Source organism: Monodelphis domestica, chromosome 3 (assembly GCF_027887165.1).
Source record: "Monodelphis domestica isolate mMonDom1 chromosome 3, mMonDom1.pri, whole genome shotgun sequence".
Taxonomy (NCBI): domain Eukaryota; kingdom Metazoa; phylum Chordata; class Mammalia; order Didelphimorphia; family Didelphidae; genus Monodelphis; species Monodelphis domestica.
Genome location: NC_077229.1, coordinates 400,706,498 through 400,719,043, shown reverse-complemented (window position 1 = coordinate 400,719,043; position 12,546 = coordinate 400,706,498). Strand labels below are relative to the sequence as shown.

At 36.0% G+C, this 12,546-nt stretch overlaps 1 protein-coding gene across 5 annotated transcripts in view; it reads left to right on the top strand.

The window, feature by feature from the left end:
- The window catches only part of PLEKHG4B (pleckstrin homology and RhoGEF domain containing G4B), a 353,991-nt gene that overhangs the window by 284,041 nt on the left and 57,404 nt on the right, over window positions 1-12,546 (top strand). For all 5 annotated transcript variants that reach the window (XM_056824353.1, XM_056824355.1, XM_056824356.1 and 2 more), the window contains one exon: window positions 12,455-12,541. In XM_056824353.1, the coding sequence (XP_056680331.1) occupies window positions 12,455-12,541 (87 nt within the window). The remainder of the gene's footprint in view (window positions 1-12,454; window positions 12,542-12,546) is intronic.

Here is a 12,546-nt window from a genome sequence, read left to right as displayed (position 1 = left end):
AGCCAAACAACAAAAATTTGCTAATATTGAGATTTCATGGTAGAACTAGCTATATGCTGCTGGGCCAGAGATCTGAGGAGTAAAGGAACTCATGAACTGAGGAACAGAGGGAACAAGGATAGGACACATTGTGGGTGTGTGTCCCTTTACTAAACCTGAGGAAATTTCCTTGCATCCATTTGGGGCCAGTTCTGGCTCCACTCCCAGAAGTCACATGGGACAGATACTAAAGCTGATGAGCTATGATTGCCCAGCATGGGAGGAAGCTGAGACTGTGATACCCAACCCCTAGAAAAATCTCTATCAAAAGGGAGAGAGTTAGAAAGTGAGCAATAAAGAAAAATAAGGGGGGGAAAGACCAGTATTACTAAAGAACTAAAAAGGAAGAAAACTCAGGAACTTTGAACATAAACAAATAAATAATCAAGGAAGGTATTAATAGTAGAAGGAAATATAGTCTCAGGTAAAAGAGCCTGGCACCTGTAAATAAGATTACAAGACAAATAGAAATGAATCCATATGAATGAGGTAAAAGATTCTGAATTTTTTTTCTTAATGCATACAATCGTACTTTATTTTATTATATAGGTATTTTATTTTTACCAGTTACATGTAATAACAAATTTCCACATAAGTTTTATGAAGTTATATGATCCTTTGTCTCCCTCCTCTATTCCCTTCCTCCTCTTCTTAGAGCTTAGCAAGCAATTTGATCTGGGTTATATATGAATTATTATGCAAAATTTATTTCCAAATTGATCATTTTTGTGAGAGAATAATCATATAAAACCAAAGCCCTGAAACAAAAGCCTAAATAAACATAAGTGAAAAATCACATGCTTTGTTCTGCATTCTGACTCTTAACAGTTGTTTTTCTGGCAGTGAATAGCATTCTTTGTCATAAGTCCTTCAGAATTGTCCTGAATCATTGTATTCTTGAGAGTAGCTAAATCTATCATAGTGATCCTGTGAATTCTTAAGAGTGCATGAATGTTCTTGAAGGATTTAAAAGAGAAAGAATTGTGAAGGGAGAATGTATAGCCTGTACAGCAGAAATAATTGGCAGAATAGAAAAACTTGAATTCAGAGTGCCAAATCTCACCAAAGAAACAAAAGAGAGCCCAACTGATTGGGAATGCAAATACATAGAACTGTTAAATAATCTGGAAAAAGAGAATCAGTGACCAGCCTGCATGCCCAATATTCAAGAAGACATTCCCTCTCCTGACTGTAGATTTTCTCTGTCTATTCCCCATGCCTAGAATTCTTTACTCCTCTTCTCTAGCTTCTAGTTTCTCTATCTTTCTTCAACTTTCAAGTAATATGCCGTCTTCTATGAGAAGCTTTTCCTGACCCCATTAATGTTAGTACCTTCTCTCCATGATGATCTCCATTCATCCTTTATATATCTTATTTGTACCTACTTGTTTAAATATTGTCTCCTCTATTCGACTATAAACTCCTTAAGAGTAGGGACTGCTTTTGTCTTTCTTGGTATTCTCTGTGCTTAGCAAAGTGCCTGGCACATAGTAGGCTCTTAATGAAGGGTATTGATTTTAACTGACTTTACTAAAATTCCATTTACATTAAATTTTTTAAAATGCATCTATTCCTTTAAACTGCTGTTATCCAAATAAATATGACTAGGATCTTGACATATATTAACAGAATTCAACAATACTGCCCTGGGAGGTCCAAAGGTATGAAATAACCTCTTCAAATAAAGTAGATTTTCAGAATAATTTTTAGATAAATAGAGGAAACTAAGTTTCTGTTGGCTCAAAAAAAAAAGTCAAACATTGTAACTATTCAGACCTGTACATAATTCCATATTTAACATTTAGAAACATACCACTACCATAATAATTTTTAATGGAATTCCTCATCTAAAAATGTAGGTTGTTAGAGTTCTATGGAGCACAATTTGGGAAATGCTTCATTAAAATATCCTTATCTGAATTTGGCCTGGTACTCCTACTGTTTCCCAGAAAATACTTATGATCAAAAACCTAAAAATCTTCTATAATTGTCATGTGTCCACTCTACACACTATTTCTACCTAGTGTGGAAAGGAAAACTGTGAATCAAGCTTTTGCATTTTTACCCACTGAGATTGAGCAGCCATCATTTGGAATGTGATGGGAGGGGGAGTGACAGTTGGAGTGAGAGAAGAGGATTGTGGGAGAAACTGATAACAGAAAGGGTCTTTGCCCTCTGAACTCTGCTGAGTGTGGAGCAAAGACCTGGAGCTCTATATCCCAACCTGTGGAAAAGCCTTGTCCCCATTTCCCTTACCCAGAAGAAGAGGGTTCCTGTATGTTTGAAAGCAGCCACTGAAGGAAAAACCAAACAACAACTGCTGAAAGGGGCTGATCCCTTAACTTTAGGGGGTCACCCTGAAGATCCTTTCCATCCCTTGACCTTCCCAAGAATGACACTTGCCACTTGTTAAGTTAGGATAGAGACAGTGACTAGCTAAGAAGAAGATAGATAAACTGAAGAAAAAAGCAAGAAATCCAGTAGGGTCTCCTATTCCCTCAAACCTATCCCCTTTCTCTTATTATTTTTTAAAGTGTTTTTTTTATTTAATTAATTAATTTAGAATATTTTCCATGGTTACAAGATTCACGTTTTTCCCCTGGTTTCTTCCAATCTCCCTCTGTAGCCAACGTGCAGTTCCTCTGGGTTTTACATGTGTCATTGATCAAGACCCATTTCCATGCCATTGATATTTGCACTAGAATGATCATTTAGAGTTTATATCCCCAATTGTATCCCTATTGACCCTTGTGATCGAGCAATGGTTTTTTCTTCTGTGTTTCTACTCCCACAGTTCTTTCTCTGAATGTGGATAGCCTTCTTTCCCATAAGTCCCTCAGAATTGTCCTGGATTATTGCATTGCTGCTAGTAGAGAAGTTCATTACATTCAGTTATACCACGGTGTATCAGTCTCTGTGTACAATATTCTCCTGGTTCTGCTCCTCTCACTCTGCATCAATTCCTGGAGGTCCTTCCAGTTCACATGGATTCCTCCAGTTCATTATTCCTTTGAGCTCAATAGTATTCATTCCATCACCAACATATACCACAATTTGTTCAGTCACTCCCCAATTGAAGGACCTCTTTTTCTTATTACTAGAAGTATTAAACCATCTGTTAAATAGAAAATCAAAATCAGATTCATATTGAAGGAAGAACAAAGAAAGGGGCTGGGCTAGCCATTAACCTAGGCAAAACAACAAAAGCCAACAATGACAGTCAGCTTGCCAGACAAGAGGGACTTCTGGGGTTTTAACTACCAGCCAAGCCATGAAGAGTAAACTTCACTATTCCCCAGAAGTCCACTAAAAAAACACTGGTCCTGTCATCCTTAACCTAGCCTTACCCAGGGATACCTCTTGTGGATTAGGTGTGAGGAAATTCCAAAGACAGTCTCTCAGCCACAGAGGGTATTCCTCCCTTTTACCTTTCCAGTCCTCCATAGTCTCTCTGTCCCTCCACCTCCTCCATTCCCTGTTACAAACCCTTCCTTATCCCCTGTACTTCAATCATTACAGTTGCCCAAGGTCCAACTGAAAAATGACTTGACAACAACAAAGTAAGGGGACCAAATAAGTTGCTCTCTGAGACTCTTTACAGCTATAAATGTATCATGCTAAGAACCTCAAAATGGAATTATGCTAGACAGAGGACATGACATCACTTTTCTTCTATTCAGTTTAGTAAACATTTATTAAATGTCTTCTATATGCTAGGCATATAAATAAGAAAAAGAGACAATTCCTGCCCTCAAGGGGTTTACAATCTTAACAGAGGAAGTAACATATAAAAGAAAGCTGTAAAGAGGTAGAAGCTACCAGGGGGGTATCCTGTGTGGGGGCATATGCGTTTTGTGAAATCTTAAGCCAGGCATAACTGCTGGTGGAAAATGAAGTCATCTGGAAGGTTGTGAGCCCTCTCTGAAGGAAAACTTTGGGAGGAGTTTAATTCTTTTCCCTCCAGCCCTCTAAAGGAGAGGCAACTAAGGATAAATTGAAATGGTAATGATTATCAAAACTTGGAACAGATAGGTCTCACAATGGATAGAGTGCTGGGCAGTGATCAGGAAGACTCGTTTTACCAAATTTAAATCCAACCTCAGAAACTTATAGCTATGTGGTCTTGGGAAAGTCACTTGACTCTTTTTGCCTTAGTTAGGAACTTTACTTTGATACCTTAGCTAGTATAATATATATCTTGCATATACCTAGTTTTTTATGTGTTTTCTCCCCTTTTCAAATGTGAGCTCCTTGAGTGCAAAAGTTTTTTTTTTTAACATAATAACACTTACTATGGCCAAGTACTCTGCTATTTCCTCATTTGATCCTCACAACCTTGGAAGGTAGGTGCTATTATTAACCCCATTTTACAATGAGGAAATTGAGACAAACAGAAGGTAAGTGACTTTCATAGTGTCTCACATCTAGTTTGTGTCAGAGACCAGATTTGAACTCAAAATAACACAATATTTGTCCCACAGTAAACTCATAATAAATACCTGTTGAGTGACTAATTGACTATTAAGGGTTTGGTGTTAGATTTATGTTAATAGATGAGAACTTATTCCATAGATATGGAGGAAAGGACATCATAGATGCAGTTACTTCAATAAATAAGTTGCCATCGTTGATAACTAAGAATACTCTATATGAAATATGGCATGCGTGAAAAGCAAATATTTTTAGATGCAAAGCTTTACCTGCTGGAAACTAGACCAAAGAGTGGCCTCTTTGTAAACTAGTGATCAGTGCACAGAATGCAGAATTCCCTGTGTCCTCAAGAAAGCAAGATTTTAACAGCTAATGAAATATATTTAAAACCCTAATCACAGGCATGATAAAACTTTAGAGTACAGGCCTTTCTAATTAGTTTCATGAATATGCAATATTAATTATGTCACTTTTCCAGATACCATTCTTATAGGAATATGATTTCATGTTTTTATTCTAATCAGTGTCATAAACCATTTTTGAGTCAAGATGGTTTCTGGTCTCATAGAACCTCTTCATTGTGGTCAATATTTTGCATTGGTTAAACTTCTCTAAGAAGTAGTGACCAAGTTGATGTCTTTCCCTCTACCCTTTTCCTTTCTTTTTGGCGTGAGCAGCAACGGAAGAGTTTGCTGAGATTACAAACAGCACTTCCTTTAAATCGTTACACTCTCATCTAACTTGATACTTTGACAACTTTGTTCCAGCCATCTAATGATCTGACTACATGTAGATAGCCAATTCAGAAAGGGCTCTCACACCTATAACCAATTATTTCTTCTTGGTTACAACATGGGAGTCAGTGTGGTATAGTGAATAAAAGTTTGTCCTTGAAGCAAGGAAGATCTGAATTTAAATTCTACCTTGGGATGCTTGCTGATTGTGTAACCCTGGGCAAGTCACTTAGCATTTCAGAGTGCTAGATAAGTTTCTGGGACTACACATTGTAAAAGAGGTACTAATCTTTGTTAGTAGAAGGTATTCTTCTGGGACTTTCCTGTACTAATGAAATCACTAGTCTAGTTTCTATTCCTAAAATAGAGCCAATTTCATTATTTTAATGGAATAATTGGATTACTGTATCAGGCACTTTTCACTTCTCTTCTTGAAGGAATTGGTCAAGGTAATCTAATCCTCTGGGATAATCCTTTGAGAAGGGGAGGGGGGGAGAAAAGCTAAGTGGCAAAATACAGAATATATTAATAAAATCAATTTTTTAAAAAAGAAAGTGAAGTGTACAGGTACAAAGTTCCTAGTTATGAAAAGCTTCTTTCTCTTTTATTTGTAGTTTCTAAATTGTATCTTCTAATATAGTTTTGGTAACTTTTTTGGTGTCCAGCTTCCAGGTAAATGTTGGCCTAGTCTAGAGAACATCTAGAGAAGGACAATCAGGATGGTGAAGAGTCTCAGGTTCATGTCATACAGAGTTAAATTGAAAGAAACTGATATGTTTATCCTACTTGATGTGGGCGAGGCTGATTGGGTCTCATCTAAAGAACTGATTGATGGCTCAAACTGACTGCATTGCAAGGAAACAAGCTTTCTTTTAAGAGACTATAGTAACAGATTAATTATAGACCGTTAGCTAGTAGAGTAAATGATTAAGTAAGGTAAGGTAAGGTAAGCAAAGGTAAGTGTGGTAAGCAAAGTGGGTAGGAGTTTTCAGGAATACTTTTTTTTTATCTTGTTTAGTTACTAAGAAAGGGTTCATGTATTTGAGCAGTTGTTGCCCTATGTTTCCAAGAAATTGATATCCGTGGTCCACTTTGGTCTTTGTGGCCTTACCCATGATTCACTCTGTTTGTCCACTGAGGATGGAGGGTTAGGGGGGAAACAAACCACAATGTAAATGGGATGCTAATATGTTAAACATCCTGGAGCACCTTTAGGTCAGGTTTTGCTCTTTTCTGTGTAGACTCTAAGGAAGGCAGTAAGTGTGGAAGATGAACATTGTTTGAACCTAGTGTTACATGATTGGGGACCTGAACCATCTGTGCTTGCTGTCCAGACTCCCCCAGCCAAGGTCCTAGGTCATGTCTAAAGATGGGTGTGAGGAGGTTTCTCATAATTGTGAATCTAAGCAACTCACATGTCTTATCTAAAAGGTGGTCCCACACTAATCGACTAGTTGTTATTTCTATGACCTTTTGATTGTTTACAGCTACTTGGCAGGGTTTGAAGACAGGACTATGGTAGGTTTCTTCTAGTATTTGAAAACTATCAACAGAAGAAGGATCAGAATTGGTTTGTTTGACCCTAGGTTGACAGAACTCAGATCATTGTGTGGAAGTTAGAAGGAGGCCAATTTAATCTTGCTCTTAGAAGTATTTCCTAGCAATTAAAGCTATCCTGAACTGGAATGAGCAGCCTCAGGAAATATCAGGTTCTTCCTATCTAGAGGGCTTCATTCAATGGCTATGTGAATACTTATTAGATTTGTCGTAGATGAAATTGTTTCAGGTATGTGTTGATGGCTACTGAGTTCCGCTCCAACACTGAAATGTTATAATTCTGTCACCAAACTCTTGATGGAATTTTTTGGTTTCTTAATTTGATGCTTAATCACAATAAGCTACCAATGTCTTCATGATGGATTGTGACATTGCACATTGTTAGTGCTACAAGGCAAGATGACCAAATGTCTCATGAAATGACATTTCTTGTAGCTCTGGAGCACATGATGATGAAACCAGTTACGCTAATTCCCTCATTCACATCCCCCCAAAAGGATCTGCTAAACATCTTTCAATTTAGTAGCTGCTTCTTTGTTTAGTTCAATTCCACACACATTTATTAAATATCTGCTATGTTTAAGGAATATTTCTAGGTACCAGGATTGCAAAAACACAAAACAATCTTTGTTCTCTATGAATTTGCAAGCAGAATAGACTAAAAAGAGCTGTTACTGTCCTGAATGCTCGGTAGACCTATGATCTTCTCAATTGGAATGTTTTTTCAATTTTCCACCTATCCATACTTATCCATCCAGTGGGACTCTTGTTCATGTCCTTCCATAAGTTTTCCTCAAAGTCCTTAGTAAATTTTAAATATTCATTATTAGAATTCTTGGTCCTATTATTCTAGAAAGCAACATGAATACACAATACACAAAAAAAATTCCTAAATTCTGCATTCTTTTCAACCAAATGGGACTGCCGCCTATAAGAGAGAGGTCAAAGACAGAGGGAAAGGATCTATTATTACAAAATTATTTATAAGAGGGTTTTTAAAAATTATATCAAAGAACTAGAAACAAAGTGGCTTCCCATCAAATAGAGTATGGCTGAACAAGTCTGGTGTAAGAATTTAATGAAGCATTACATTAGAAATAATGAATGATTGATGCCGAGAAAGTGGCCTGGGAACACTTTTGTGATCTGATGCCTAATGAAGTTTATAAGACTAGGAGAACAATTTGCATAGTGACCAAAGTAATGATGTAAAGGAAAACAATTTTGAAAGTCTTTAAAACTTTGACCACTGCAGTGATTAGTCATGACTTAAGACTGATGATGAAATGGGTCTCCCATCTATTAGCATGGAGCTGATGGAATAAAGATGCAATATGAGGCACACATTTTCAGAAATAGAAAATATGCTTATTTATTTACAAGGGAAGTCTTCTTATGATCAAGATTTTATTTTACTAATTACATGTAATAACAATTTTCCACATGAATTTTCTGAAGTTTTAAGATCCAAATTGTCACCCTTCCTCTCTTCCCTCCCCCATTTCAGACATGGTAAACAATTTTATCTGGGTTGTACATGTATTACACATATTTCCATATTACTAATTTTTAAGAGAATAATCATATACAACTGAAACCCCCAAATAAAAACCCAAGTAAGCAAGAGTGAAAAAATAGTATGTTTTGATCCTCATTCTGATTCTAACAGTTTTTCTCTGGAGGTGGATAGCATTCTTTGACATAAGTCCTTCAGAATTTTCCTGGATCATTATATTGCTGAGAGAAGGTGTCTTCCATAGTTGATCATTCCACAATATTGCTATTAGTGTGCACAATGTTTTCCTGGTTCTGCTTATTTCATTCTGCTTCAGTTTACATAGATCTTTCCAGCTCTTTCTGAAATCATTTTGTTTAGCATTTTTTACAGCACAATGACATTCTAACACCATCACATAACACAATTTGTTCTGCCATTCCCCAGTTGATGGACAAACCATAAGAAGTCTTTTAAATGGCAAAGAGTATGATAAATAGCAATAGAGACTTTTTAAACAAAAAAATTCAATGAAATATTTTAACATACATAAGAGAAAGGAGGAAGCTCATCAGAGACAGAAAAGAAGAGTTGTTTTCTTACTTCCTGATTAAATATAATAGATGCTTTTAAAACTTTGTACAGTTATTCAGAAACTAAATATTCTTCTCTTAAAGAATCAATAGGTCAAAGAAGAAATCATAGAAAAAATCAATAATTGCATTAAAGAGAATGACAATAAGGAAACCACATATCAAAATTTATGGGATGCAGTCAAATCTATAGTGAGGAGAAACTTTGTATTTATAAATGCTTACATCAACAAAAAAGAGAAAGAACAGATCAATGGATTAGACATGCAACTAAAAAAACTAGAAAAAGGACAAACTTAAAAACCCCAATGAAACCAAATTGAAAAAACTATGTAGCAAAAGTTCAGATTTTAACATATAATCCTCTTTTTGTTTTTGTGTATTAAAACATTGTGTTTATTAATAAACAAGCATTTACTATAATCCAGGCACTGTGCTAAGTGTTAGGAATAACAAATATAAGCAAAAATTCAAATAGTCCCTGCCTTCAAGGAGCTTATATTCTAATTTTGGAAGACAATACATTAAAGGGAGCTGAAAAGCAGGTGTGAGTAATATTCTTGATGCAAGGGCATAGTGTTGATATCTGGAAAGTCAGGAAAAGAAAGGGGAATGAAGGCTGGCCAGACTGAACCTCTGTTCAAAATGGAGGCATCAGGTATAGAAGGAGGGGTGCCCGCCTGATGGAGGGTTATTCCAGGATGAAAAGACTATATGGAAGTTAGATATTCCAGGAGGTAGAAGCTTCAGGCACTAGAGGAGATTCCAGACTGAGACTATAGCAGAAGTATCATGCTGAAGTCCAAAAAGTCATAGAGAGAGCTGGGAAAACAAATCAAATAGCATTCTCTAATCTAGCATTACAGACACAGGCAGATTGGCATATAGCCCTTCATTGCTAGTCTGTATGCCTTGAAAATAGGGCTAAATTTACACAGTACCACTTGCCTTACTTATCACTTATTGTTTTTCATTTGGGTAGCCAAGTGCCTCCAAACTACTGCTTTTGCTTAATTTCCATTCTGAATCATGTACAGCTAATTTCCCCCAGCTGGCAACAGTCGCCATATGTGGTCCTTGGATAGGGAAAGCCTCCCTTCCTGCATGCACAGCTGCTATCATGAGACAAGCATTTTTCAGAAAAGCAAAACTGATGTATTGGGATGGGGGGGATGAGGGGCAAATGGAATTCTCACTTCCCAAGTGTTTTGCTTAACTGGATATTCTAAGGTGCTTCATAATCACTTTTTAAAAAGGATATCCAAATGGTATCAGGTTGACATTGATATTACTGGTTTTGTTTTTGCTTTTAATCAGGCTTTCAGCCTGCATTCAGTGTTGAATATTGTCGAGTTGTCATAGGTATTGGCCTTAAGAAAAAACCCATTGTGATCTCATTCCAAAAAGACTCCTGAAAGCAGCAGAATGGATTTTGGCAAAATGACCAGTGAGAAGTTTGTTTCTGATGAAGGAAGTTGAGATGAGGGAGTTAGGGAGACATGATAGTATTGTAGTTGGATTAAATTTGAAAGTCTGACCATGTTAACATCTCAGTTCCATTTCTGACTGATTTTTAATACCCATTCAGTATGTACCACATGTCTTCCTGACAAGGAAGATAGGTAAATTAAGTTAAATTCGAAACTAAAAGTCCATTAGTTTTAAAAAATATACTGTGTTACCTATTTACCATATAGTATAACTACCATATATTCTAAAAGGATTAGTTTTATAATAGCTAAGCTGGCTTCTGCCATGAATTTTGCATGCAGTAGAAACAATCAATCAAAAGCATTTATTAAGCACCTATTATGTTTCAGAAATTATGCTATGTACTGGGGCAACTAGGATAGAGTAATGGAGGAGATGGAGTGCTGGGTCTAGAGTCAGGTCGACTCATCTTCCTGAGTTCAAATGTGGCCTCAGACACTTACTAGCTTTGTGACTGTATGCAGGATACTTAACCCTGGTTGTCTCAGTTTTTTCATCATAAAATGAGTTGAAAAAGGAAATGGTCAATCACTCCAGTATCTCTGCCAAGAAGATTTCAGATAGGGTGGCAAAGAATTGGATGAAACAGAAAAAGAAAATAAAGGCAAAACTGGGGATGCAAAGAGAAAAAAAAGGAAGCCCTTCCTCCCCTCTAGGAGCTTGAATTATGTCATTAAGTCCTAGTGGCAAAAGTCTACCCTTTAAAGACTTTGAAAGCCTTTCTAAAAAATGTATTTCAACAGCTGCTCACAACTTGGTGTATGTGATAAGCTGTCAACATGCTGGTTGAAATGAATCATAGGAATCAGGTTTTAAGGGACCAAAAATGCCTCATTTATTCTCAAGATGTTGCTGAATAGAACTATGAGCCATAGAAAGAACTTCATAGGAATGAAATACCATCATGTAATTATGTGATTCTTCCAAAATATTCCCCTAATAAAAGAGGATGATGAAGAAACCACTAAAGAAAAACCAACAAAACTATTTTTAATATAAACAAAGTGGTATTGTAGAAATATAGTCTCTAGAAGTAAATAATAATCTAATCAAGACTAAATTTAACCATCAACAGAGCAAATGTTTTTTGAATGAGGAAACTGTAAATTATAGAATCACAAAAAATCATGAACTAGAAGGGTTTTTAGACATCATCTACCAATCTCTTAATTTATAGGAAAGGAAAGTGAAGGATCAAGAAACCAAGTGATCTACCCAAGGTCATATAGCTAGTGCTAAGCAAAGTCAGGATTAAAATACCCAACAGTTTTCCATTCTAAGGAGTCTCTTGACTCTCAGGCCATCATTGATTACATTTTATATCACACTACCTCTTCTTCAACTTGGAAATGTATGGCTTGGGCAAATATCTGCCTTTTATAGACAGTATCAATCAACTGCACTGTATTTAGCTTATTTTTCATTTTTTAAAAAATGAGAAACTAAAGGGCAGCTAGGTGACTGAGTGGATAGAGAGCCAGGCCTAACGACAGGAGGTCTTGGGTTCAAATTTGACATTAGATACTTTATAGCTATGTAATACTGAATAAGTCATTTAACCCCAATTGCCTAACCCATACCATTGTTCGGCTTTAGAATCAATTCTAAGAAAGACAGTAAAAGTTTACCAAAAAATTAGAAAATTTTATGACTTCAGGGTATTGATGATGAAGATTTTTACCAAAGAGGTGATGGGTTAGAGCAGCAGAATAAGACATTTGTTTTCCAGCATGTTTATATCTTTGAAGTATTTGAAGTTATTTTTTATGGTGAGGGATTTTATTGGGTAAGGATGGGGGCTGAGTTAGTGGAAAGTGATAGAGAAACAAAAAGAAAGAAGGTCAAGAAGATTAACGAAACAAAAAATACATAGCAGAGATTAGAAAGAATTTCAGAAAGGGACACAATCAATTAGGGCCATTTTTACTATATTAAATTTACTATGTATTTTATATCTACCTATATATGATATATAGATATGAAGGTCAAAGTTTAAAATATTTTTATTCTTTATATGTTAGAAATTTTGATTTGATGATTGTTGAGTTCATAATAAAAAGAAAACTTTAAATGAAATTTCAAAATCCTTGCTAACATCACTTTTCTTGCTCCAGAATTCAGCACCACAGTCCATTAACAGCATTCTGCTTCTGGTGGATAAAGAATCAGCTTTTAGACCTGACAAGGATACAGCATTGCAGGTAAA